Raw genomic sequence first — 26,252 nt, 5'->3', positions numbered from 1 at the left:
TGTATTAACCATACGTTTGTGCCCTTATTGAATAAAACGTTTGAAAATAGTAGCATCCGACTCAGCTGATCCATCTATCTTTGCTGGTAAGTTACCTGGTTACGGGGTTTTCGTAACAAGTGGGGTTCTCGTCTCGGGATTTGACACCAAAAAGGGGGGAGGTCAGTGAATCGGGCTGTAAGTCCAAACTTAAATCTGGTTACGCAGGTAGTCAGACGGGAAACCAGCAAAGATGGATGTGGGTGAATTCATGAGAAACCCGACGGTAGAGGCGCTAGGGAAGGCTACAAAATCAGACTTAGTAAGTTTGGCGCAGGCCTTAGACCTCACAGCGGTGAAGCCAGCAATGAAAAAGCAGGAAGTGCTAAGGGTCATACAACAGCACTACGTTGGGAAGAAGGTGTTTACAGCTGAGGATTTGGAAAATATTCCCGAAAGGAGATTAGTGAGTGGGACAAATCAGGCAGAGTTGGAGAAAGCAAGGCTGGAACATGAGTTTAAAATAAAGCAGCTAGAAATAGACGCAGCTCAGAAGGCTGCAGAGAGAGAAGCCGAGAGAGCCGAGAGGGCAAGAGAAGCCGAGAGAGCCGAGAGGGCAAGAGAAGCCGAGAGGGCAAGAGAAGCCGAGAGGGCAAGAGAAGCCGAGAGGGAAAGAGAGCAGGTGTTCAAACTAAAGCAGCTAGAAGCAGAAGAGAGAGAGAAACAGAGGAACTATGAATTGGAGCTGGACAGGCGAAAACAAGAGCGAAGAACTCAAGGGGGAGAGAAAGAGGGGTTTGATATTAGTCGGGCGTTGAGGTTGGTCCCCCCGTTCGAGGAGACGGATGTTGATAGTTATTTCTTGCTCTTTGAAAAGGTGGCAGAGAATCAGCAGTGGCCCAGAGAGCAATGGGTGGCGTTGTTACAAAGTGTGTTACGGGGAAAAGCACAGCGGGTATATGCCGCGCTGCCCACAGAAAGGGACGGGAATTATGATCAAGTAAAGGAGGCCATTCTCCGAGGTTACGAGTTAGTACCTGAGGCGTATAGACAAAGGTTCCGAAATTTAAAAAGAGGGTGGAATCAAACGTATACCGAGCTAGCCCATGAGAAGGGTGTGCTCTTGAATCGTTGGTGCACAGCTGAAAAGGTGGCCGAGGACTATGGGCGTCTCAGGGAGCTAGTTTTGATTGAGGAATTTAAAAGTTGCGTTCCGGAAGAGATCCGAATGTATTTAAATGAGAGGACGAATCAGTCCATCTCAGAGATGGCTAGGCTCGCAGATGAATATGCCCTAACCCACAAGACAAAGTTTTCCTCGCCAAAAAGTTACCCGAGAGACCGTCGGAATGGTAGGGACAGTCCGCCGGCTAAGGGAGAGACTCCACCGGGAGCTAGCACAAAAAGTGAGGATAACAGACAGGAAACCTGGAGATCTCCTGGTTTAAACTGTTTTAATTGTGGAAAGGTGGGACATATTGCATCAATGTGCTTTGCTCTGAGAAAGGAGCCAGAGAGGGAGAGAGCAGCGATCCCTATCGGGCGTTCAGTGGTAATCAGGACGTTGACAAGAGGGCCCCAGGTAGATGGAGTACCGGAGGGGCGGGAGACATTTAGTTCCGAAGGAACCGTGTCTTTGAGGGAAGGGGACCCCCCCATCCCTGTACGAATTTGGAGAGACACGGGGGCGGAACTATCGTTAATTAGCCGTAATGTGTTAAATTTCGGCCCTCGGACGGGGGAGGTTGCCCTGAGAGGAATCGGGAACCAGATCACGGTCGTGCCTTTGCATAGGGTCTTTCTCGATTGCGAGTTGGTGTCGGGACCTGTGGAGCTAGGAGTCCTGCCGGAGTTACCGGGGGAGGGCGTGGACCTCCTGTTGGGTAATGACCTCGCGGGTGGGAAGATGGGAACCGCCCTGATAGTTGAGGCCCCGCCCATGGAGTCCCCGAGCTATCGCGCATGCGCGGTCACTCGCAGCCTGTCGAGAGCGGCGACTGGGACCGCGCGCAGTTTGAAATTGGCCCAGACGTTTTTACCGACCCTACACCACGAGGGTTCAGAGGGTGGTAAAACGGAAGGTAGTAAAGTAAAATGGGGTAAGGGTAAGGAGATAGCCCTCCCCTTAGTGAAGAGAAAGGTCCTAGAGGTAGGAAATAAAGATGAGAAACGGATAAAGCTGTTAAAACGTCCAGAGTTGGACGTGGTTGATCTGTCTGGTTTGGCAGAATTGTTTGGAGAAGTTGAGAGTCCTAAAGATGTTCTCGATGGTCCCGAGAGTGAAATGAGGGCAGTCTTAGAGGAGAAGGGTACCCTTGCCGTGGAGAAGTCAGCTGAAATGGCCGAGGAGGTTGTTTCAGCTCGCAGGGTTGCGCCTTCCCCAACGGGGGGCTGCCTAGAGAGTAACTGGAAGGATCGGGGGACGTTAGAATTTGAAAAAGGTACGGGTATTGAAAGCCTGGAAGGGGCCAATGTCCCGTTTGAGTGTGTCCAAGATGGGGGCGCACGTGGTGCTGAACCTGGTAACAGAGCTCAGGGGAAGTCTGAGGTGTTTGATTCAGGGGGACGGGGCGGCCGTCCTCGTGAGTCAGATAGACCTGGTTCGGGGAAAAAGGGGTTAACCTTGGGAAGTGTGAGTTCCCAGAGGGTTGTACAGAAGGGGGTCTTCAGAGTTAATGTGGAGTTTACGAATGGGGAGATAACTGTTGTTGTGGAGGGAGACGGGAAATCTGTAATTCCCAAATCAAAGGAAGAAAATTTAAGGTCTGGATTGATGTCAGAAGCAGCAACCAGGCTGCAGAGACAATGGCTTGGTAACACGGTGCCTGCGAATCAATTACAGGTTGATTTGGAATGTAAAGGTGCCCCACACGCTATTGTTATTCAAGAGGGTGCTGTGAAAAGGCAGAATTTGAAATGCTGTCTGAACAAAGCGAGATCGCTTGCGGATCTTAAATTGGAAACTAATAGCATGACGGGTCCTGAAGAGGAAAACGACAAATGGCCTAAAATTAAGGAATTGGGTGGTCTAAGTTTGGAACACGCTGACAAAATAACTCCTATGAAAGGAGCGGGCGAAAGCTTATTTCGCCAGGGTGCCCAAGATCGCCACGAGGGAATTAACCGGAAAAAAGGCGAGGGTTAATGGGGGCGCGATTTTTAAAATAGCAGAAGCCGGTTTTAAGGGATTTTGACAAAGTATGTGAATAATAAAGACAACACCCATGGAAGCTTGACTGTTAAGTTTGAAAGTAGCATAAAAATTTGTCTTTTGCATGAACCTTTGTAGATGTATGTAAGCTAAGATCACACCTCCTTAGTTATGTTGCCGAAGAAAGCAAATAAATAAGGTGGTTATTGAGCTGAAGTTTGATGCTACCAGGCGTTAGTAGGGCACACGAGGTTAAGGTATTAAAGGAAAGGGGCACTGTACTTGTTAACTGTTTAGATGCTGACTTGAATGTATAACTGTATTACTCTGTATTAGATTCAAAAATTTCTGTAAGACTGTACCACTCTGGGTTTTAACCGCTGGTAAAAACCTTTTTAAGAGGGGAGGTGTTATGATACCAGCCCCCTCCTTTGTGAGAATTGCAAGAGCCCTAGAAAAGGGGGGGTCAATGACCCAAAAGAGAGAGAGAGAGAGACAGGCTGAATGGACACAGGAAATGGAAAGACATTCCACTGGGACAAAAGCTGGTGACTGTGGCATTGTTCTCAGGAGACACCTGGGAACTGCAGACGTGCCAACTCGCAGGGACATTGTAAAGCCCTCGGGCAAAGTGGGCTGGTTGAGAGAGAGATTGCACCACCTGCAACCTGATTGACACCTGAGATCCCGTGAGGCAGTATAAAGAAGGGTCTGAAAGAGGACGACCCTCAGACGCACCAAGGAGACACCAAGAAGCACGATAACGCTTCCCGTGGGAACGGGAAGCCATTTTGAAATAAGCCACGTGCGTTAAATTCCGAATGCGGGGTTTGTGGCTGGAACCAACGGAAGATCGCTTTTAACTAACAACGGGGAAGATCGCTCCCCTGATTACACGGATGTAAACGGCAAGTTTTTCCGTTTTATCTCTCTCTCTCTCCAACACGTGAAACCGAAAGCCTGCAGACTTCAGAGTGACTCTTTATATTTCCAATTGGACTCAGTATTATATACCCTAGACAACGAAAGAGCCTATTTCTGGTTGATTATGGTTACACCGGTGTTTTAGATTGAGTTTTGACGATTTGAATGTTTTGTATTAACCATACGTTTGTGCCCTTATTGAATAAAACGTTTGAAAATAGTAGCATCCGACTCAGCTGATCCATCTATCTTTGCTGGTAAGTTACCTGGTTACGGGGTTTTCGTAACACAAGTTAAAACACCAAAAGCAGATTAGTTCACATTAAAGCTTATAACCTCTGATAAAATGGCCTCCATTTGTCTCCCTGCTGTTCCCAATACGCAAGATAAACACCCACCTTTCCCTAACGTGGGCCCTGAAGTTGAATCCATTACTATCCTCTCTGATCAGTCATGCTCTAAGATTACAATGATATATTTCTGAAGTTTACATTGCATTTAACTATAGGTTATTCCTCATTACTCTCAATATCTGCCAGTTTATTAGAACTAATACTGAAAGTCCTTTGTTAGCTCAGTCCTGTGAAATCCTATCTGATCCCACCTCTATGCATTTCCTGTTCCTTCTTGGTATATGAAGCCATCACCCCTGCACATTCACACTTAAATGTTTCTTTAAAGAGTGATGCCTTTGGCTGGGTGGGTACTAAGGCTACGTCCACACTAGACCAGATAATTTTGAAAACGCCGGTTTCACGTAAAAACGATAAGCGTCCACACTATGCGTTTTTGAAAATATCGCTATCCACATTGAAACAGAGATTTTGGCAAATCTCCTCCTGCTGCGCATGCGCAGGACACTTCTACCGAAAACAAGCAACATGTTTGGTGTCGAATCTCGCCATAAAAGTGCGCGTTTGTGTAGTTACAGACTAGAAAAACTTAAAATGACGGACAGCTGTTGGCTTTCGCGCAGGAGAACTTAAAAGTTAAAAAAAACAAATACTGGAGCGTACGGAGGCAACCGACAGGGAATTCATGACCCGGCTGACAACAAACATTGAAAAACTGACTAACTCTGTTGCATTAATAAAGCACCTTGTTAAATGTATGAATGTTTTAATGTCTGCGTCAGTGTTATCTTGTATTTCCATACAATGTTACATTAGGCTGTTACACATCTATTGTCAGAGAAGTACTTGCATAAATAGGTAAACCACCTTCATACGAGCAAGGACAGAAAACAGGGCAAAGTGAGTACAGTATACTTATTTATTCAGTAAGTTATGGGTCAAAGTATTTGGTGAGTACATTTCTAACTCTTCCGGCGTCAGTTTCGTTGCCGTCTTCGAGAGGCTCTAGAGTCTTCAGCGAGGAGGCTGAGGGAGGAAACTATGCCAGGCACAATTGGAGAGGGTGAAGACATGACCGCTAAGCTGATTCAGTGTGCTACGTGCATGATGTGAGAGATCAGGGACACTGATGGTGCCCCCGGCTGCTACAGCTGTGGAAAGTGTGTCCAGATTCAGCTTCTGAAGGAGCATGTTGCAGCACTGAAGAAAGAACTGGATGACCTCAGGTTTATCCGTGAAAACGAGAGTTTTCTGGACAGGACCTACAGTGAGGTCATTACACCGAGGATACCGGAAGAGAGAAAGGGGGCGACAACAAGGAAGGAAAGTATGCTTGAAGTACAGGAGGCCCCAGGGGATGTACCTCTCGTAAACAGGTTCACCTTCTTGGAAGCTGTCAGGACAGAAGATACTGCCAGTCTGAGAGGCGGACAGGTCTGCGAGCCGAAAATTGGTGCAGAAGCAGAGACGAGGAGTCAGACATCAGGAAGAGCCGTGGTAGTAGGGGACTCTATAGTAAGAGGTACGGAAAGGGGTTTCTGCGGCAACAGGCGAGATTTAAGGATGGTGTGTTGCCTCCCTGGTGCTAGGATCCAAGATATCATGGACCGATTGCAGGGAATCCTCAAGGGTGAAGGTGAACAGCTGGAAGTGGTAGTGCATGTCGGCACAAATGACATCGGGAAGAAGAGGAAGGACATTCTGCAGCGGGACTTCAGAGAACTCGGAAGAAGGCTGAAAAGCAGGACTTCCAGGGTGGTTATCTCTGGTTTGCTTCCAGTTCCTCGTGCTGGAGAGGGCAGGAACAGGAAGATAATGGATCTGAATGTGTGGCTGAGGAACTGGTGCAGGAAGCAAGGATTTACATTCTTGGACCACTGGGATCTGTTTTGGGGTAGGGATGAATTGTACAAAAGGGACGGGTTGCACCTTAATAGGCGGGGGACCAGCATTCTGGCAGACAGGTTTGCCACTGCAACACGGATGTGTTTAAACTAAGTAGTGGAGGGGGAGGGGATGAACTGGAAATATAAGGATGGAGTTAAAGGGAAAGTGAAAATAAGTTAAAAAGGACAACAGAATCAATGGAGTAGAAAGCTCAAGAAGAGATCATACAGTATGGCCAAGTGAAATAGGAATTCATATGAAAGGAGAGGGGAGTAACGAATTAAAAGTATTATATATGAATGCACGAAGTATAAGGAATAAAGTAGATGAGCTTGAGGCTCAGTTGGAAATTGGCAAGTACGATGTTGTGGGAATAACAGAGACATGGCTTCAAGCAGACAGGGCCTGGGAAATGAATATTCAAGGATATACGTCTTATCGAAAGGACAGACTGACTGGCAGAGGGGGTGGGGTGGCTCTGTTGGTGAGGAATGATATTCAGTCCCTTGCGAGGGGGGGGACATAAAATCAGGGGATGTAGAGTCAGTATGGATAGAACTGAGAAATTCTAAGGGTAGAAAGACCCTAATGGGAGTTATCTACAGGCCCCCAAACAGCAGTCTGGATGTAGAGTGTAAGTTGAATGAAGAGTTAAAATTGGCAAGTCACAAAGGTAATGATACAGTTGTCATGGGGGATTTCAACATGCAGGTAGACTGGGAGAATCAGAATGGTACTGGACCCCAAGAAAGGGAGTTTGTGGAGTGCCTCCAAGATGGATTCTTAGAACAGCTTGTACTGGAGCCTACCAGGGAGAAGGCAATTCTAGATTTAGTGTTGTGCAATGAACCGGATTTGATCAGGGACCTCGAGGTAAAGGAACCATTAGGAGGTAGTGACCATAATATGATATGTTTTAACCTACAATTTGAGAAGGAGAAGGGAAAATCGGATGTGTCAGTATTACAGTTGAACAAAGGGAACTATGGAGCTATGAGGGAGGAGCTGGCCAAAGTTCAATGGAACAATACCCTAGCAGGGAAGACAGTGGAACAAAAATGGCAGGTATTCCTGGGAATAATGCAGAAGGTGCAGGATCGGTTCATTCCAAAGAGGAAGAAAGATCCTAAGGGGAGTAAGGGGCGGCCGTGGCTGACAAGGGAAGTAAAGGGCAGTATAAAAATAAAAGAGAAGTATAACATAGCAAAGATGAGGACTGGGAAGCTTTTAAAGAGCAACAGAAGAAAACAAAAAAGGCAATATGCCAAGAAAAAATGAGGTACGAAGATAAACTAGCCAAGAATATAAAGGAGGATAGTAAAAGCTTCTTTAGGTATGTAAATAGCAAAAAAAAAGTTAAGACCAAAATTGGGCCATTGAAGACAGAAACGGATGAATTTATTATGGGGAACAAGGAAATGGCAGATGAGTTGAACAGGTACTTTGGATCTGTCTTCACTAGGGAAGAAACAAACAATCTCCCAGATGTAATAGTGACCAAAGGAACTAGGGTAAAAGATGAACTGAAGGAAATTTATATTAGGCAAGAAACAGTGTTGGATAGACTGTTGAGTCTGAAGGCTGATAAGTCCCCGGGACCTGATGGTCTGCATCCCAGGGTACTTAAAGAAGTGGCTCTAGAAATCGTGGACGCATTGGTAATCATTTTCCAATGTTCTATAGATTCAGGAACAGTTCCTGCTGATTGGAGGGTGGCTAATGTTGTCCCACTTTTCAAGAAAGGAGGGAGAGAGAAAACAGGGAATTATAGACCGGTTAGCCTGACGTCACTGGTGGGAAAGATGCTGGAGTCAATTATAAAAGAGGAAATTATGACACATTTGGATAGCAGTAGAAGGATCAGTCCGAGTCAGCATGGATTTACGAAGGGAAAATCATGCTTGACTAATTTTCTGGAGTTTTTTGAGGAACTATGAAAATGGACAAGGGAGAGCCAGTGGATATAGTGTACCTGGACTTCCAGAAAGCTTTTGATGAAGTCCTACATAGGAGATTAGTGGGCAAAATTAGGGCACATGGTATTGGGGGCAGAGTACTGACATGGATTGAAAATTGGCTGGCTGACGGGAAACAAAGAGTAGCGATTAACGGGTCTCTTTCAGAATGGCAGGCTGTGAACAGTGGGGTACCGCAAGGTTTGGTGCTGGGACCGCAGCTGTTTACAATATACATTAATGATTTAGATGAAGGGATTAAAAGTAACATTAGCAAATTTGCTGATGACACAAAGCTGGGTGGCAGTGTGAAATGTCAGGAGGATGTTATGAGAATGCAGGGTGACTTGGACAGGTTGGGTGAGTGGGCAAATGTATGGCAGATACAGTTTAATGTGGATAAATGTGAGGTATTCCACTTTGGTGGCAACAACAGGAGGGCAGATTACTATCTAAATGGAGTCAAGTTAGGAAAAGGGGAAGTACAATGAGATCTAGGTGTTCTTGTACATCAGTCAATGAAAGCAAGCATGCAGGTACAGCAGGCAGTGAAGAAAGCTAATGGCATGCTGGCCTTTATAACAAGAGGAATTGAGTATAGGAGTAAAGAGGTCCTTCTGCAGCTGTACAGGGCCCTGGTGAGACCCCACCTGGAGTATTGTGTGCAGTTTTGGTCTCCAAATTTGAGGAAGGACATTCTTGCTATTGAGGGAGTGCAGCGTAGGTTCACAAGGTTAATTCCCGGAATGGCGGGACTGTCATATGTTGAAAAATTGGAGCGACTGGGCTTGTATACACTGGAATTTAGAAGGATGAGAGGGGATCTGATTGAAACATATAAGATTATTAAGGGATTGGACACGCTGGAGGCAGGAAGCATGTTCCCGCTGATGGGTGAGTCCAGAACTAGAGGCCACAGTTTAAGAATAAGGGTAGACCATTTAGAACAGAGATGCTGAAAAACTTTTTCACCGAGAGTGGTGGATATGTGGAATGCTCTGCCCTAGAAGGCAGTGGAGGCCAAGTCTCTGGATGCATTCAAGAGAGTTAGATAGAGTTCTTATAGATAGCGGGGTCAAGGGATTATGGGGAGAGGGCAGGAACGGGGTACTGATTGTGTATGATCAGCCATGATCACAGTGAATGGCGGTGCTGGCTACAAGGGCCGAACGGCCTACTCCTGCACCTACTGTCTATTGTCTATTCTGAAAATTGTTAGGTTGCATTCAAGAAAACAATGAAATAGCACACTGCCATCTGATAGTGTTTTCAGAAGTCTCCGGTTACCCCGTCGACGCTGATCCGGCCAATCCAGCGTTTTCAAAAATACACACTTTGGAGAGTGTTTCTGAAAAGCTCCGGTTTCAGGGGACGAAAACACTATTTTAGTGTGGACGAAGGGTAAAAACGAAGAGAAAAAGATTCGGTTACGGATTTATCCGGTGTAGTGTGGACATAGCCTCAGACAACTTAACATGTTTTTTAGATGTTTGACATCTGCATCTTTATACCTATTGTATAGAGCACTTTCTAATCAGTCCTTTCTCACAAGTTCCTTCCCACCACCTCTACAGTTTAGGTGATTCTTGATGCACCCTCCTATATTTGTTATTTTGTTATTGTTTGGTCTGGGTGCACTCTATTTCCACTTTTTGTTTCAAAAGTGTCCCCAAATATGTACAAATAAACCATATTTCCACTCAAAATTACAGGGCAGAAACAGGCCTAAAAGCCCATGACGTAATGCCAAATTGATTATGCTAATGACAACTAATTCCTTCTTTCTGCACTATGTCCATATCACCTCTGTTTTCTGCATATACAGTACATATGCCTCTCTAAGAATTCCTTACAAACATCCACCCTTTAGCACATTCTAGGCACCTACCATTCCCTCTGTGTAAAAAAAATAGTCCACACATCTCATTTGAACTTACCCGCTCTCACATTAAATGCATACTCTTTGGTTTTAGATATTTCAACCCAAGGAAATGGATACCAGTTGTCTATCTTACCAGTAGCTCTCACAATTTTATAAACTTCTATCACATCTCCCTTCAGCCTCTGCCACTCCAGAGAAAACAACCCAAGTTTGTCTAACCTTGCCTTAAAGCACGTGTCCTCTAATCCAGGTAACATCCTGATAAACCTCTCCTGAATCTCTCCATAGCATTCACATCGTTCCAATAATAGAACATCCTGAAACGAAATCCAACTCTGAAGATGTGACCAAAACAGGGATTTGTAAAACTGCAACATCCTGGTTCTTGAACTCAGTGCCTTGAATAATAAAGGCAAGCATGTCATTTATCTCCTTTACTATCCTGTTAACATTCAGGAATCTCTAGATATGGATCTCAAAGTCCTTCTGTATGTCAACACTGTTAAGGATCCTGCCATTAACTGTGTACTTCCCCTGTACATCTAATCTCCCAAAGGGCAATATCTTACACATGGTTTGATTAAACTTCATCTGCCATTTCTCCATCCATATATGCAATTGGTTTAGATTCTGCTATATCTTTTGGCAACTTTCTACACTATCCACAATGCCACCAATGTTTATGTCATCAGCAAATTTTGTAATCCACCAATCCATGTTTCCATCCTAGTCATTTATAAAGATGTCAAACAGCAGAGAACCCAGTATGGATCCCTGCAGAACACCAATAATCACAGACATCCAGGAAGGAAATGTCCATCAACATCACCCTGTGTCTACTATTTGCAAGTGAGTTCTGAACCCATACATCTTAACCTTCTGGATGAACCTGCCATCAGGGACCTTGCTGAATGTCAAACTAAATTCCATGTAGACAACATCCATGGCTCTACCCTTACTGATCACTTTAATCACCTACGCAAAAAACTCAATCGTTAGTAAGGCATGACCTGCCCTGCACAAAACTATGCTGACTGCCCCTAATTAGGCCATCATTTTCCAAATGCTCATAAATTCTATTCCATGAATCCACTTTAGCTCTCTGATCATTTATCTTCCATTTTCTCTCCAAAATCCAGAGGACACTATTCTGTGCTGTTTACTTTCGATCTGTGAGGCGACCTTTGTCTAATAGATGTTTTCTTTCTTTACCCCTTCATGTTGACCTTTCTTCTTGGTTTTAAACCCTTTCGTTTACATCACCAAAAATGGACTCAAAATTCCTCAACTAAAATTACCCAAGCCTTTCCCTTTGTCTTTATGTATGGATCATTCTGAGGTTACAGAATTATGGACAGTGTAATTATGGATTACCTACAATGAGAACAAGCCTTCAGGAAATAAAACCTGTACAGACTTTAACTTCTGATACTTTGTGGCTCGTGAAACTAATTGTTTGGGTGTGGGAAATTGAATCACTCCCATTGAAACTACATAGGAATCACAGTAGATGAATGCTCCTGCTTTTAGCACATTGTTAAAGGTGTGTCCAGCCATTTAATGCAAATTCAGGACAGATCTGTTTTGTCACTTAACTTTCTGGTTCATGGAGCCATCCTTTAACACTGTAACAAAAGGGGTATATTTTGGGTGTATGGCTTTCAAAAGGGGCACCAATATTGACTATTCAAAGGACTCCTTCCGCTAGTTGGGATGTGCTGCCATTGTAAATATGTAATTCTGTAAATTTACCTGACTATATTGCAAATGTTAAAGTAGGCAATGATAACAATTGAAACTGAAATCTTTTAATATCTTTGTACTTAAGTACAAAACATCTTCTCAGGAGAGTGAGAGTCTCCTGGACCCTCATTCACTCTCTCCTGGAGGTCTGCTGTGCGAATAAACTTCTGCATTTCCCAGTTACAGCTCCCACATGGCTCAATTTTAATCAGTGGTGCCTCTTCCCTTAAACATTAGTATCAATAAAATCTTTCACAACCCTTCTGCATCCATTTTCTTATTCATAAATACAATGCAATAATATATCTCAAATTATATTAATAGTGACAAGAAAATATGCATGAAATTGTGGTTTACTCAGACTGTCTAATGTGGAATCTAAAAAGCAGCCATAAGTTAATAAGCTCAACCTGTCATGCTAACTTTTTTGGCTAACATTTTTTTTGACCACTCTTTAATTTCATTAGCTCAGAATTTCCAAAGTCCTGTTGGTCATATAATTCAAGTTATGTTTACTTTGTTCTTTCTGTGTTTAGCAGGGATTCTATTGTTTTTTACCCCCAAAAATACAATTGGGTTATGGGCAAGCAGAAAGCTTCTTCATTGCTGAATCAGCCTGCCGGCTAATTAAACTTTACTTATCTTCTGAAGAAAACAATCCAGCATTTACAAAACAATGTGAATGCTTCATGTATCCGAGAAGATTGAAAAGAGTTTGTGCACATCTTTTCTGGTAATTTGAAAACTCAAATTTTCCAACAAGATTACATGTTTTCTGACAGGTTGAATAATGGCCTGGTATGGAAACTCTCATGTATAGGAACGTAAGAGGCTGCAGAGAGTGGTGAACTCAGCCAATTCCATCATAGGTACAATCTCTGCCCATTATTGAGGATATCTACAAGACGAAGGTAGCATCCATTACCAGATTCTACCATAATCCGGCAATGCCCTCTTCTCAGTGCTGTTTGCAAATGGCACAGAAGTCTGAAGACTCGCATCTCAAGCTTCAACAACAGTTTTTTACCTACTGCCATCAGGTTCTTGAACTGATCTGAAAAACTCTGACACTACCTTGGATTATTTCTTCCCTCTCACTCAAGCCTACACTAGTATTATGTTTATTTTGTGTTTTTTTAATATATGGGTATAATTTATGCTAGTTTAAGATTATGCTAATTTACATTCATCCTCACCTTGAAATGTATTGTGCTAATCTGCTAAAAGCAATTTTTTTTAAATATGGAACGCTTCACGAATTTGCGTGTCATCCTTGCGCAGGGGCCATGCTAATCTTCTCTGTATCGTTCCAATTTTAGTATATGTGCTGCCGAAGCGAGCACAAAAGCAAATTTTTAAGGGCATTTATATCCTGTGTTATTAGCCAATGATAACTTCATCTTGAAACATTAGGAAACTGGCACCCACTGCTTGGTAATGAGAACAGATGTGAAGATTTCTGTGAAGTCCAATTTAAAAGAGCATAATAAAATTAAACTCTTTCAAAGAATATGAATTTATTTCCTTCCCATCATACTAATTGGTGGTGAGGAGAAAGATCACAATGCAAAGGACAAATTTAAATATTTTTAAATGCATGAACATAAGTATGTCTGGCTTCAAGAGAATAGACAACTTTAGCCGTTAACTGCATTTGGAACAATTCCTCAAAATAAAAGGATAAAAGGCACCTGATTCAATGACGCTTAACACTCACCTGATTCAGAGGCATTTTATAATCGGCTCCCCAGTACAAAGTCATACCGAGCGAATACACATGCATCTGCAAAAACAACAAATCCAGATCAAAACAATTTATGCATCATGTAGCTGAGGAATAAAGTATATCTTTTGAGTACAAAGAAAGATTCAAGCATTTAGAATACTCCGCGCTTGCTAGTCATTGCTTTTAACAATTCTTTTTACTGATTACACCAAGATTTCCAACAAAAATGTTGCAACAAATGGCCCACAGAATACATGTTTACGTTGCCATTTAGGAGCATTGCCATGTTTTGACCAGATTACTTTAACAACATAGTAAGAAGTCAAAAATTGTTTTATAGGGGAAATGCTTTTCACAAAACATTAATTCAAAGTTCAAAGTTTTAAGTAAATTTATTATCGAAGTATATATTTGTGAAAACTGTGTGATGGTTTCTTTCGAACTTATAGTCTTTTAACATCTTTGGACTATTTTTACTGTGCCCATGGTCTGTTTTTTTTAATCAATTATGCTATTGTTTGCACTATTGTAACTATATGTTGTAACTATGTAGTTTTGTGCAGGTCTTGTAGCTTTAGTTTTTGGTCTTGTTTTGTCTGGTGGGTTTGGAGCTCCTTTCCGGGGAACGCGCTAAGATGGTAGCGCGATATTAATACGCAGCAGCCTCTCCAGACTCTGGACTGGGGATTGTCAAACGTTATGTGGATTTTCTGGTGTAGTCTGTTTTGTCATATGCTTTTGTGATATCATTCCGGAGGAACGTTGTCTCATTTTTTAACTGCATTGCATTTGTGGTTTCTAAATGACAATAAACTGTATCTGAATCTGAATTGTCACCATATACAACCCTGAGATTCATCTTCATGTGGGCATACTCCATAAACCCAATAACTGTAAAAGAATCAATGAAAGACTGCAACCAGTGTGTAAAAGGCAACAAACTGTGCAAATACAAAGAAAAAAAAGAAATAATAATAAATAAATAATGAATGAATAAATGGCTGAATAAATAAACAAATAAATAAGCAAGCAATAAATATTGAGAACATGAGAAGAAGAGTCATTGAAAGTGAGTCCCTAGGAATGAGATCAATTCAGTGATGGGACAAGTGAAGTTGAATGAAGTTATCCCCTCTGGTTCAAGAGACTGATGGTTGAGGGTTAATACTGTAGATTTCGCACTACAGAGCGCACCTGATTAAAAGCCGCTGGCTCTAATTTTAGAAATAAAATCAATTTTGTACTTGTACAAGCCGCACCGGATTTTAGGCCGCACCGGATTTTCGGCCGCAGGTGTCCCACGTTGTAATATGAGATATTTACACAGAAAGATATTACACGTGAGGATTTTTTAGCTTTTAATTAAATCCGTATGGTAACATAAACAAATACATATTGCAAATGCTTTTTTTCGAACCGTGCCTGTAACGCGGCTACTTTTAAATATACGTTGCGTATACTTTTTTACTGAACAACATTCCAATATTTCCTAACAACTGGTAAAAAATATATATACTGCAGCCTACCAGGAAAAGTTATTGATCGCCTTTAACTTAAAAGCAGCGTTTTGGCTCCGCCGCTCCGCCGCTCGCCCCCCGCCTTCCCGTTTATCGCAAACTGGTATTTCCCACAAGACGCGGCAAAACCGGGTGTGACGGCATAGCATCCCGGGATGTAGTACAGAAAACAAATATACTTAAAACACTTCTAACTTTAACTAGAAATTACTAACAAATGAATTACTAAGCGAAAATATTATAAACTAAATAACTGCCATAAAGGCAGCACAATGCTTTTCTTCGAGTGTTTTCCATGTTGATGAGGGTGAGTACAAATGACTGATTTACAATAATTTAATTGTGAAAGTGCGCTTGATTTATCGTACAATTTCATTGGACCTCTGTGAACTACTCATCAATTTTATTGGTCTACTGTTACGAGGCAAAATGTTTTTGGCAGCATGAAAAAAAATCATGCATTAGCCGCACCGTAGTAAAGGCCGCAGTGTTCAAAGCTGTTCAAAATGTGGGAAAAAAGTAGCGGCTTATAATCCGACATCTACGGTAACTATTCCAGAACCCAGTAGTGAGAATCCTGAGGCTCCTGCATCTTCTTCCTAATGGCAGTAGTGAGAAGAGAGCATGACTTGGGTGATGTGTAGATGTGCTCAGTGGAGGAGAGTGCTTTATCCATGTTGGACTGGGTTGTATCCACTACTTCTTGTAAGATTTTCCACTCATGTGTTTCCATACCAGCAGTGATGCATCCTGGCAATATACTCTCCACCACACATCTATAGAAATTTATCAAAGTTTTAGGTGACATGCCAAATCTTTGCAAACTTCAAAGGAAGTAGTGGCGCTGCTGTGCTTTCTTCATAATTGCACATATGTGCTGGGTTCAGGATAGGTCCTCTGAAATGATAACACTGAGAAACTTCCCTCTCCACCTCGGATCCCCTGATGAGGACTGGTCCATGGTCCTCCAGCTTGCTCCTCCTGCAGTTAATCATCAGCTCCTCGGTCTCACTGACACTGAGTGAGAGGTTGTTGTTGTGGTGCCACTCAGCCAGATTTTCAATCTCCCTCCTATATGCTGATTCATCTCCATCTTTGATTCAGCCAACGACAGTGGCGTCATCAGAAAACTTAAATATGATATTGGAGCTGTGCTTATCCACACATTCGTATGTGTAAAGCGAGTAGAGCAGGGGATAAGCACACAGCCTCGTGGCGCACCTGTGCTGATGGAGGTTGTGGAAGAGATGTTGTTGCCAATCTGATCTGACTGGCAATCCAGGTTCCTATTGCACAAGAGGCATCGAGGTCAATGCCGTGAAGCTTATTGATTAGTTCTGAGGGGACAATTGTATTGAATGCTGAGCTGTAATTGATAAAGAGCATCTTGATATATGCACTATTGCTGTCTTTTGTTCCAGGGTTGAGAAAAGAGCCAATGAAATGACATCTGCTGTGGACGTGCTGCGCTACTAGGCAAATTGGAGCAGATCCAAGTCACTTCTCAGGCAGGAATTGATATGTTTCATCATTAACCTCTCAAAACGCTTCATCACTGTGTATATAAGTGCTACTGGGTGATAGTCATTGAGGCAGGTTACCGCAATTTTCTTAACAACCCATATAATTGAAGCAGATGGCAGAAGCAGGAGGTTAAAGGTCTCAGTGAACACCACAGCCCGTTGATCAGCATATGCCTTCAATGCTCGGTTAGGTATCACATCTGTGCTAAATGCTCTTTGTGAGTTTCCTCCCTCAATCACCCAGACTCTGACGTGTGATGGGACGTGGGAGTCTTTGTGCAGGATTCCCTAAAGGTTAACTTGCAGGTTGAGTCACAACGAAGGAAGGTAAATGCAAGGTTAGCATTCATTTCCAGACGACTAGAGTATGAAAGCAAGGATGTAATGCTGAGGCTTTATAAGGCATTGGTCAGACCACATTTGGAGTATTCTGAGCAGTTTTGGGCTCCATATCTAAGAAAGGATGTGCTGGCATTGGAGAGGGTCCAGGAGCAGTTACAAGAATAATCCCAGGAATGAAAGGGTTAATGTATGAAGAGCATTTGATGGCTTTAGGCCTGTACTTGTTGGAATTTAGAAGAATGGGGGCCGGAATCTCATTGAAACTTAACAAATATGGAAAGGCCTAGAAGGAGTGGGTGTGAAGAGGATGTTTCCAATAGTGGGAGAGTCTAGGGCCAGGGGGCACAGACTCAGAATAGAAAGACATCCTTTCAGAACACTCTTTAGCTACAGTGTGGTGAATTGGCAAAATTCACTGCCAGAGGTGCCTATGTAGGCCAAGCAACTGGGTACAGTTAAAGTGGAGCTTGATAGGTACTTAATGAGTAAGGGTGTCAAAGATTACAGGTAGAAAGCTGAAGAATAAAGTGGAGAGGGAAAATAAATCAGCCATGATCAAATAGGCTGAATGGCCTAATTATGGTCTTATGTTCTTCCAATTCCCACTGCTAAACCTGGTAAACTTTCTGTTCCCTCTCTGACCTTCCTTTTCCTTTAGTCTCATGCATGGGCCCTTTGCCATGGGTCTCAAACCTCTCATAATTCTGACCCTACAGTCTTCCAGTTTTCCTTTCCCCACCACTTCCCAAGCCAGCCTCCACCTCTGCTCCCCTGTTTACAGACTGATCCTAAAGATCAGTCCACCTAGTAGTCAGACAGCCTGGCTGTCTTAGACAAGAAACTAGGATAAGATATGCAAATTAGGCCCTACCAATACATTGTAGGATACTTAGGATAAACCTTTCAACTTCAAGACAGAAATTCCTAATTACCCATTCCGTCATTGCTTAGAGTCCAAGGAACTGCTCAGTCAGAAGTTTACAGTGTAATAGGGAAGCAAAATTCTGCAGCTAACTGTATCAATGCATCACTAACATATTTTGAAGCATAATTTTAATTTGGAGCTTTTGATTATTTCCCAAAATGCACTCTCAGTGGTGATGCTACCCTGACAGTTACTTAAACTTCAAAGCTACATGAATTAATTCATGAAACAGATACAACTATTATTTAAAATCAGTGTTCCACTGGGTGGTCAATAATTTTAAACACACATTGCCTAAAACAGTTCACTTAAGTACAGAGTTAAGTTTTGCTTAACTAGTTATGTAATAATGGGTTTTTTTAAATATAATATGCAACTCATTACATAAAGCATTGATCTTAGCCACACACGCACAATATTGAAATGTAATGCTTTCGCTCCATTCACATTTTGGCTTTTTTGACATGTTTTTTGACGAGATCCACGTGGATCCTCAGAAGACACAGCTGATAGATTAGTCCCATACCTTCTCAACATCAGACAGAGAAGTCAGAGCCTGATTCTGCAAAACCTCAGGGGCTGTAAATGCTCGCAGATCTTGATTGGAAACCATTTCATCAGTGTAAGAAATATTGCCGGAGGGTAACAACAGCAGAGACCACGGAGAAATGATAAAACCTAGAGCCATTGGATCAGCTGCGGAGAAATGAAAACATAAAAACGTTACTTAGATATTTTCATCCAATACCCCAGGCCCTTGTTAATGTATGCTATCTGATCAAAACATCAGAGATTGTATATTGTTGTTCCTGAGAGAAGGAGAGATGGAGATGTACTGCAACAGACACTTTGAATTATGATGGTCATCTTTCAAATATCAAAGTTGACATCTGACACATTACCATACAATTGTTCTTAGGCCATTTGAAATTAACCAGTGTTTTTTTTAAATCACAAGAGATTTGTTCATGCACATCTGTGATCCCTTCAGTTCCTCTACATTACTTAAGAACTTAATTTTGTCTTTCTGCATTTTGTCAGTTCTCCTTTGTGTTAACCGCAACAAACAATTTTATGCTGATGAATGTTTTGAGTTGTATTTCTGAAACAATCTACCGTATTTAATATACATGTGGTGAACAATAGTGATCCCAGCACTAATCATTTCAGGCCACTAAATTTCATCATTTGCTAGTTTAAGGACTGCATTAAAAATTCCTGCTGTGCTTTGTGGTTAGTGATTTGTCTTCACATGTTCTAAGCTTAGTTTGCCTTCTACAGATATAAGCTATATCATTGTTATAAACAATATTATTTCTTCACCCTGCACTGCCAGGGAGCTACAGCCATTCAAAACAGGGAAAAAAAAGAAAATTAGAACAAAATATCTAGAAAAACTTGCTTCAAAATATTAGTGTGATTTTTTTTCCTCTTAAGGGATTTTAGTATATTTAGTGATTTATGATGGGTATATAAACAACAAGACAGAACACTAGCAAAACAATAAGAACATCTTCTCTTGCTTGTATTAAGAATATTTTGAATACACATATTATAATTAAGTAAAGATACACTAAAAACCCAAGGGAAGATAATCATACTTAAGATTTTGAAGCAAATACAAATTATAATATTACTATCGTGTTCCCAACTACTACAGATTCCAACTCCTTAAATAAAATAAAACTATTGTTAATTTGTCATCCATGTAAAATCTAATTTCTACACTTCATTATTGCATACATGTAATGTTCATATCTTGTCACTCGTATGCAAATACATGTAACTGGGATCCAAGAAATTAATCTACTCATTTTGGCAAACAAGCCATCAGAACTACCATGAAATAGTCTGAAAAACTGTCAGACTGTAGTGGCGCGCAACTCGCTACTAAAGAAACACACGGAGGCAGCGACAGCTGAACTCAGAATGCCTTTACTGATTCAACATTGCGCGCTTAAATCTCCCCCCCCCCCCCCCCCCCATGGGCCCCTGCGACCCACGGGGCAGATGTGACGTCAGACTGTTCCCGGAAGGTCCGCCCCGAGCGGGCAGTTCTAAACATGCTACCGCATGTCTGCCCGCGGCTCCCGATGGCGGCTCGAGTCCCGCGTGTGCGGGCCACCACACCACCACCCCCCCCCAGAAACGTCCATCGGGGGAGTGGAGTCCCCAGTCTGTGTGGCTTGACTGGATGGCCGGCCTCGCCGGCGAGGTGCGGATACCCTCACTGGTTGCTCAGTGTCCAAGTGCGTCGGTTTGAGGTGGTCCACTGTAAAAGTCTCTTCCCGGCCACCCACCTCCACGACACACGTGGTTCCGTTGTGCCGGATCACCTTGAAGGGTCCTTCGTACGGCTGCTGCAGAGGTGACCTGTGCATGCCCCTGCGAATAAAAACATACTCACAGTCTCGGAGGTCTTTAGGGGTGAAGGATGGTGTGGGACCATGCCTGGAGGTCGGGTCCGGTGCCAGGGTCCCTACCTTGTCCCGCAGCCTCATCAGCACCGCTGCTGGAGTTTCTTCCGAACCTCGAGTCTCTGGTACGAACCCGCCTGGGACCGTCAAGGGGGCGCCGTAGACCAATTCCGCGGAGGTGTCCAGGTCCTCCTTGGGGGCTGTGCAGATGTCCAGTAGGACCCAGGGAAGCTCATCTGTCCAGTTGGGGCCCTTGAGGCACGCCATCAGGGCCGACTTGAGATGCTGGTGGAATTTCTCTACCAAACCGTTGGACTGGGGATGGTACGCTATGGTGTGATGCAGCTGAGTGCCCAGGAGCTGCGCCAGTGTTGTCCACAAACCAGTCGTGAACTGCGCCCCTCTGTCGAAGGTGATGTCCATTGGGAGGCTGAACCTGATGATCCAGTTTGCAATGAGCAGCCTGGCGCAGGACTCAGTGGACGTGTCTGCGAGCGGTACGGCTTCCGGCCATCTGGTGAACCTGTCTACCATGGTAAAGATATATCTGGTGCCCCGGGAGACTGGCAGGGGGCCGACGATGTCCATGTGGATGTGTTGGAACCTCCTGTGCGTCGGCTGGAACTGCTGGAGGGGAGTCTTCATGTGGCCGCTGGACTTTGGCGGTCTGGCAGTGTATGCATGTCCTGGCCCAGTGTCTGACCTGTTTGGGCAAACCGTGCCAGACAAATCTGTCCACTACCAGCTTGATGGACGCCCGGATGGACGGGTGGGCCAGGTCGTGCAGCGTGTCGAACACCCGGTGCCTCCATGCTGCTGGTACCATGGGTCGGGGTTTGCCAGTAGACATGTCGCACAGGAGTCGATCTGCTGCTGGGCCGATGGAGACGTCCTCCAACTGGAGCCCTGAAACGGCAATGCGGTAAGCCGGGATCTCAGTGTCCGACCGTTGTGCTTCCGCCAGTGCTGCGTAGTCTATTCCTGTGGACGATATGCCTATTGAGTGGAGGCAGGGGCCAGACAGTGTGTCGGCGACAACGTTGTTCTTCCCTGCGATGTGGGGGACGTCCGTGGTGAATTCTGAAATAAAGGACAGGTGCCTCTGCTGCTGAGCCGACCATGGGTCCAATACCTTGGCCAGTGCAAAGGTGAGGGGCTTGTGATCCGTATAGACTGTGAACTCCCTTCCCTCGAGGAAGTACCGGAAATGCCGGACAGCCAGGTAGAACGCTAGCAACTCCCTGTCGAAGGCGCTGTACTTCACCTCTGTTGGCCATAGGTGCCGGCTGAAGAAAGCGAGTGGTCGCCACTGGTCCTCGACGAGCTGCTCCAGGACTCCGCCAACTGCCCTGTAGGAAGCGTCGACTGTGAGTGCCGTGGGTACATCGACTCTGGGGTGCACTAGGAGGGCTGCCTTTGCCAGCGCCTCCTTGGTCTGCTCGAACATCTCCGTGGACTCCGCGTCCCATGCCACTTCTTTGGCCTTGCCGGCCATCAGGCTGAACAAGGGTCTCATGATGTGGGCTACCGCCGGCACGAATCGATGATAAAAGTTGACCATCCCTACGAACTCCTGCAGGCCCTTGACCGTGTTGGGCTTGGGGAACTGGTGGATAGCCTGGACCTTAACTGTGCTGGGCTTGGGGAACTGGCGGATGGCCTGGACCTTGTCCGGTAGGGGAACTGCGCCATGTCGGTTGACTCTGTGGCCTAAGAAGACGATCTCCATCAGCCCGAACTGGCACTTTGCCGGATTGATCGCCAGTCCATGGTCACTCAGGCGTTGGCAGAGCTGGCGCAAAAGTGCCACGTGCTCTTGGTGTGAACTGCTGGCCACCAGGATATCATCTAAGTAAATGAAAACGAAATCCAGGCTGCATCCCACCGAGTCCATGGGCCTTTGGAAAGTTTGGGCTGCATTCTTGAGACCGAAAGGCATCCTCAGGAATTCGAACAAGCCGAACGGGGTGATGAGAGCTGTCTTGGGCACGTCGTCGGGGTGCACTGGGATCTGATGCTATCCCCTGACCAGGTTGATTTTCGAGAAGATGGTCGCTCAGTGCAGGTTCTCCGTGAAGTCCTGGATGTGGGGTACCGGGTATCTGTCGGCGGTTGTGGCGTCATTGAGCCTTCTGTAGTCTCTGCAGGGCCTCCATCCTCCTGCGGACTTGGGCACCATGTGCAGCGGGGATGCCCGCGGGCTGTCTGAGCGGTGAACGATTCCCATCTCTTCCATCTTACAGAACTCCTCCTTGGCGAGGTGGAGCTTGTCAGGTGGGAGCCTGAGAGCTCGGGCGTGCAGCGGCGGTCCTTGTGTGGGGATGTGGTGCTTGGGGTCGGCCGTGGAGAACTGCGGGGTGACTACGGAGGGGAATTCCGCCAACACCCTGGCGAATTCGTTACCCAAGAGGGTCACGGAATCCAGGTGGAGGGCCGGTAGCTTGGCTTCTCCGAGCTGGAAAGTCTGGAATGTCTCGGCGTGGACCAAACGCCGTCCTTTTAGGTCGACCAGGAGGCAGTTGGCTTGTAGGAAATATGCCCCTAGTAGTGGCTGTGACACCGCTGCCAACCTGAAAGTCCAAGTGAAATGGCGGGACCCGAAATGCAGTGAGATAGTTTGCGGGCCGTCCATCCGAATACCGGTGCCATTTGCAGCGGTGAGTTCAGGGCCTGGGACCGCGTTACGAGTGTCCACGTTCGGGGGGGGGGGGGGGGGGGGGGGAGTACACTAACTTCCGCCCTGGTGTCTACCAGGAAGCGCCGCCCGGAGTGCCCATCCCAGAGGTACAGGAGGCTGTCTCGGTGGCCAGCCGCCATAGCCATTAGCGACGGCTGGCCCCGGTGTTTCCCGGAAAAGCACATGGTGGACAGCAGTGGCGTGCGCCTGAGCCCCATCTTTGGTGATAGAAACACCATTGTTCCGAACTTTCGTCTTTATCCCCCCCCCCCCCCCACCCACCGTGGGTCGCGACGGCTTCGGTTGTGGGGCCTGGGCTTTGGGGCGCGCGATCGTGGCTGGGCCAATGGAGGCTGCTCCACGTTGCTTGCTCTGCCAAAGGACGTCTGCTTTAGCCGCGACTCTGCGTGGGTCGCTGAAATCCTCCCTCGCGAGGAGGCGACGGCGAATGTCCTCTGGCATTTGCTCGAGGAACAATTGTTCAAATAAAAGGCATGGCTTATGGCTGTTTATGAGCTCAGATGGCGTGCAGTCGCCCAGGCCGTCCAAGTGTAGGAGCCGCGCGGCCCGTTCGCGGCGGGAGAGTCCGAAGGTACACTGTCCTCCGTTGGTGGCTGGCGTAGGGAAGTCATCTGCTGGTCGAGCAGTACCACGTGGCGTCAGTTGTAATGACTCTGATTTTGAACTGGGCCTCAGCCTGCTCGAACCAAACGTGGGGCTGAGTGGCCCAGAAAGTCGGGAGCTTCAGAAAGACCGCGCTGTGCGAGTTGCTCGAACTCATGGCTGGTCGCTGAGTCCCCTGCTCCAGATGCCGTCTGGAACGTCGGGGTCACCAATGTAGTCGTGCGCAACACGCTACTAAAGAAACACACGGAGGCAGAGAGCTCAACCCAGAATGTGTTTACTGATTCAAAATCGCATGCTTAAATCTCCCGTCCCATGGGCCCCTTCGACCCGCGGGGCGGACATGACTTCAGACTGTCCCCGGGACGTCCACCCCGAGCAGGTAGTTCCAAACGCGCTACTGCATGTCCGCCTGCGGCTCCCGATGGCGGTTCGAGGCGCGCATGTGCGGGCCGCTACAAGACTATAAACAAGACAATAAGACATGGGAGACACGGAGCAGAATTAGTCCATTTGGCCCAGAGTCTGCTCTGCCATTCCATCAGGGCTGATCCTTTTTTACCCCTCCTCAGCCCCACTTCCCGGCCTTCCCATAACCTTTGATGCTATGACTAATTAAGAACCTATTAAGCTCTGCCTGAAATACATAGCAGCCTGTGGTGCTAAGTTCCACAAATTCATCACCCTCTGGCTAAAGAAATTTCTCTGCATCTCTGTTTTAAATTGATGCCCCTCTATCCTGAGGCTGTGCCCTCTTGTCTTAGACTCCCCCACCATGGACTAGAAATTTTTAAAAAAATCACAGTTTCATCAGATGAGGTTGTCCCTTAAGGAAACCATGCTGACTTTGTTCTGTCTTGTCCTGTGTCACCTAGTGCTTCATAACCTCATCCTTAACAATTGACTCCAACATCTCCCCAATCACTGAGGTCAGGCTAACTAGTCTATAATTTCATTTCTGCTGCCTTCCTCCTTTCTTAAAGACCGAGAGATATTTGCAATTTTCCAGTCCTCTGGCACCATGCCGGATTTTTGAAAGATCATTACTAATGCCTCCACAATGTCTATACCTGCTACTTCTTTCAGAACCCTAGGGTGCAGTTCATCTGGCTGGGTGACTTATGTACCCTCAGGTCTTTCAGCAACAGTTGTGCTGAGCAGCCTGTTAATGTCGCCACGCTCCTGCCACTCATGCCAATGATTCACTAACCCTAACCAGATATCTTTGGGATGTGGGAGGAAACTGGAGCCCCCCAAGGAAACCCATGTGGCCCTGGGGAAAATGTACAAATTCCTTCCAGATAGCGGTGGGAATTAAGCCCTGATCTTACAACTGGCCCATGCTCCCTCTAAGGCAGGGGTGTCAAACTCATTTTAGGTCACGGGCCGGATTGAGCAAAATGCAGTTTCATGCAGGCCGGATCAGTCGGACGTGTGTGAACGCAGCTTTCATTGCCTCCATTTTTTCAGCCTGCTCTCATGTGTCTCAGTCTCTGCTATAACTACAAAGTGTTTCACTTTACAAATTCCGTTTCTTATGAAGAAGACTGCCGAATAAACACTAAAAACCCTGAAAACCTGGTGCCTGAATAAACTCCGCATTAGCCATATCATATGCCATAGGCGCTTCGATTACTGCAGCCAGCTTTAATAGTAATTAGATATTATCTCGCGGGCCAAAGATAATTCCACCGCGGGCCGAACTTGGCCCGCGGGCCTTGAGTTTGACATATATGCTCTAAGGTGTGTGCCTTCACCCATCTTTTGCTACTGGCACACAAAGGAATTTAAACTGTGCACAAAAGGTGCAGAGTTTACCTCTACCTCTCCCTCTACCTCAATGGCATGTTAAGGATATTTCATGATTGTACACAATTACAATTCCTTTTCCCGTTTCTGATGCGGACGATGTTGACAATGTGTAGCTTGCAATGATTTGTCTGCAGATTTTAGAACTGGCTTATTTATACAATTTTTATTGAAGAAATTATTGATTCACTATGTCAAATTCCAAAGAAGTAAAGGATATGAAGCACAAAAAGAACTGCTGGTTCATCGAGAGCAGAATGGTTTAATGAAGACCAATCTGAATGAATGACTGATTTGAAGAGCTTGGGAGTGGCTTTGGGCTGGGCGATGAAATCTGGGCCCAGAGCTTTTCACAGCAATAATGTCTGGATCCTCATGCGAGGCACAATGCACTATTTAGATCATTTAAACACTGGCCCAGTTCGAAGGCGAGAGCTGATTTTGCCAGCTCTCTGTGATGTTCTCTCCTCTCTCCTCTCTCCAGGGCGTGGAGCTTCTTGCTGTTTCGTTGTTGGGTCAATTTAAACACTGGCCCAGATAGACTGAAAAGACAAGGTGTTGGTCGGGGCAAGAACTGATTTCACTGCAATGGTCATCTCCATGGTGCTGAGGCTATGAAAACTGCCCCGGATGCTGTGGCCTGTGCCCGCTAATATGATGAACTGATAAGCGAGGCTTTGGGCCTACTCCAGGCTGCTCCAGGGTTCGGGTCTGTGGGCTCAATTTTGGTTCAGAATGCTTGTTCAATTCAAATGTTTGCATCATTTTTATTTATTTTTCTTTCTCCTGCAGATCGGGTGTTGTTTTTTTAATTTTTA

General features: G+C 45.2%; 1 protein-coding gene and 1 non-coding gene across 3 annotated transcripts in view; both read right to left on the bottom strand.

The window, feature by feature from the left end:
* Positions 1-26,252, bottom strand: part of ptpn13 (protein tyrosine phosphatase non-receptor type 13) — a 294,978-nt gene that overhangs the window by 231,814 nt on the left and 36,912 nt on the right. For both annotated transcript variants that reach the window (XM_073065248.1, XM_073065249.1), the window contains exons 3-4: positions 18,434-18,603; positions 13,592-13,657 (exon numbers count right to left, since the gene is read on the bottom strand). In XM_073065248.1, the coding sequence (XP_072921349.1) occupies positions 13,592-13,657; positions 18,434-18,603 (236 nt within the window). The remainder of the gene's footprint in view (positions 1-13,591; positions 13,658-18,433; positions 18,604-26,252) is intronic.
* On the bottom strand, positions 13,111-13,217 carry LOC140738151 (U6 spliceosomal RNA). The gene has a single exon (XR_012101316.1). It is a non-coding gene; the product is annotated as a U6 spliceosomal RNA (small nuclear RNA).

This window comes from Hemitrygon akajei, chromosome 13, assembly GCF_048418815.1.
Source record: "Hemitrygon akajei chromosome 13, sHemAka1.3, whole genome shotgun sequence".
NCBI lineage: Eukaryota > Metazoa > Chordata > Chondrichthyes > Myliobatiformes > Dasyatidae > Hemitrygon > Hemitrygon akajei.
This window is presented reverse-complemented; position numbering and strand designations above follow the sequence as displayed.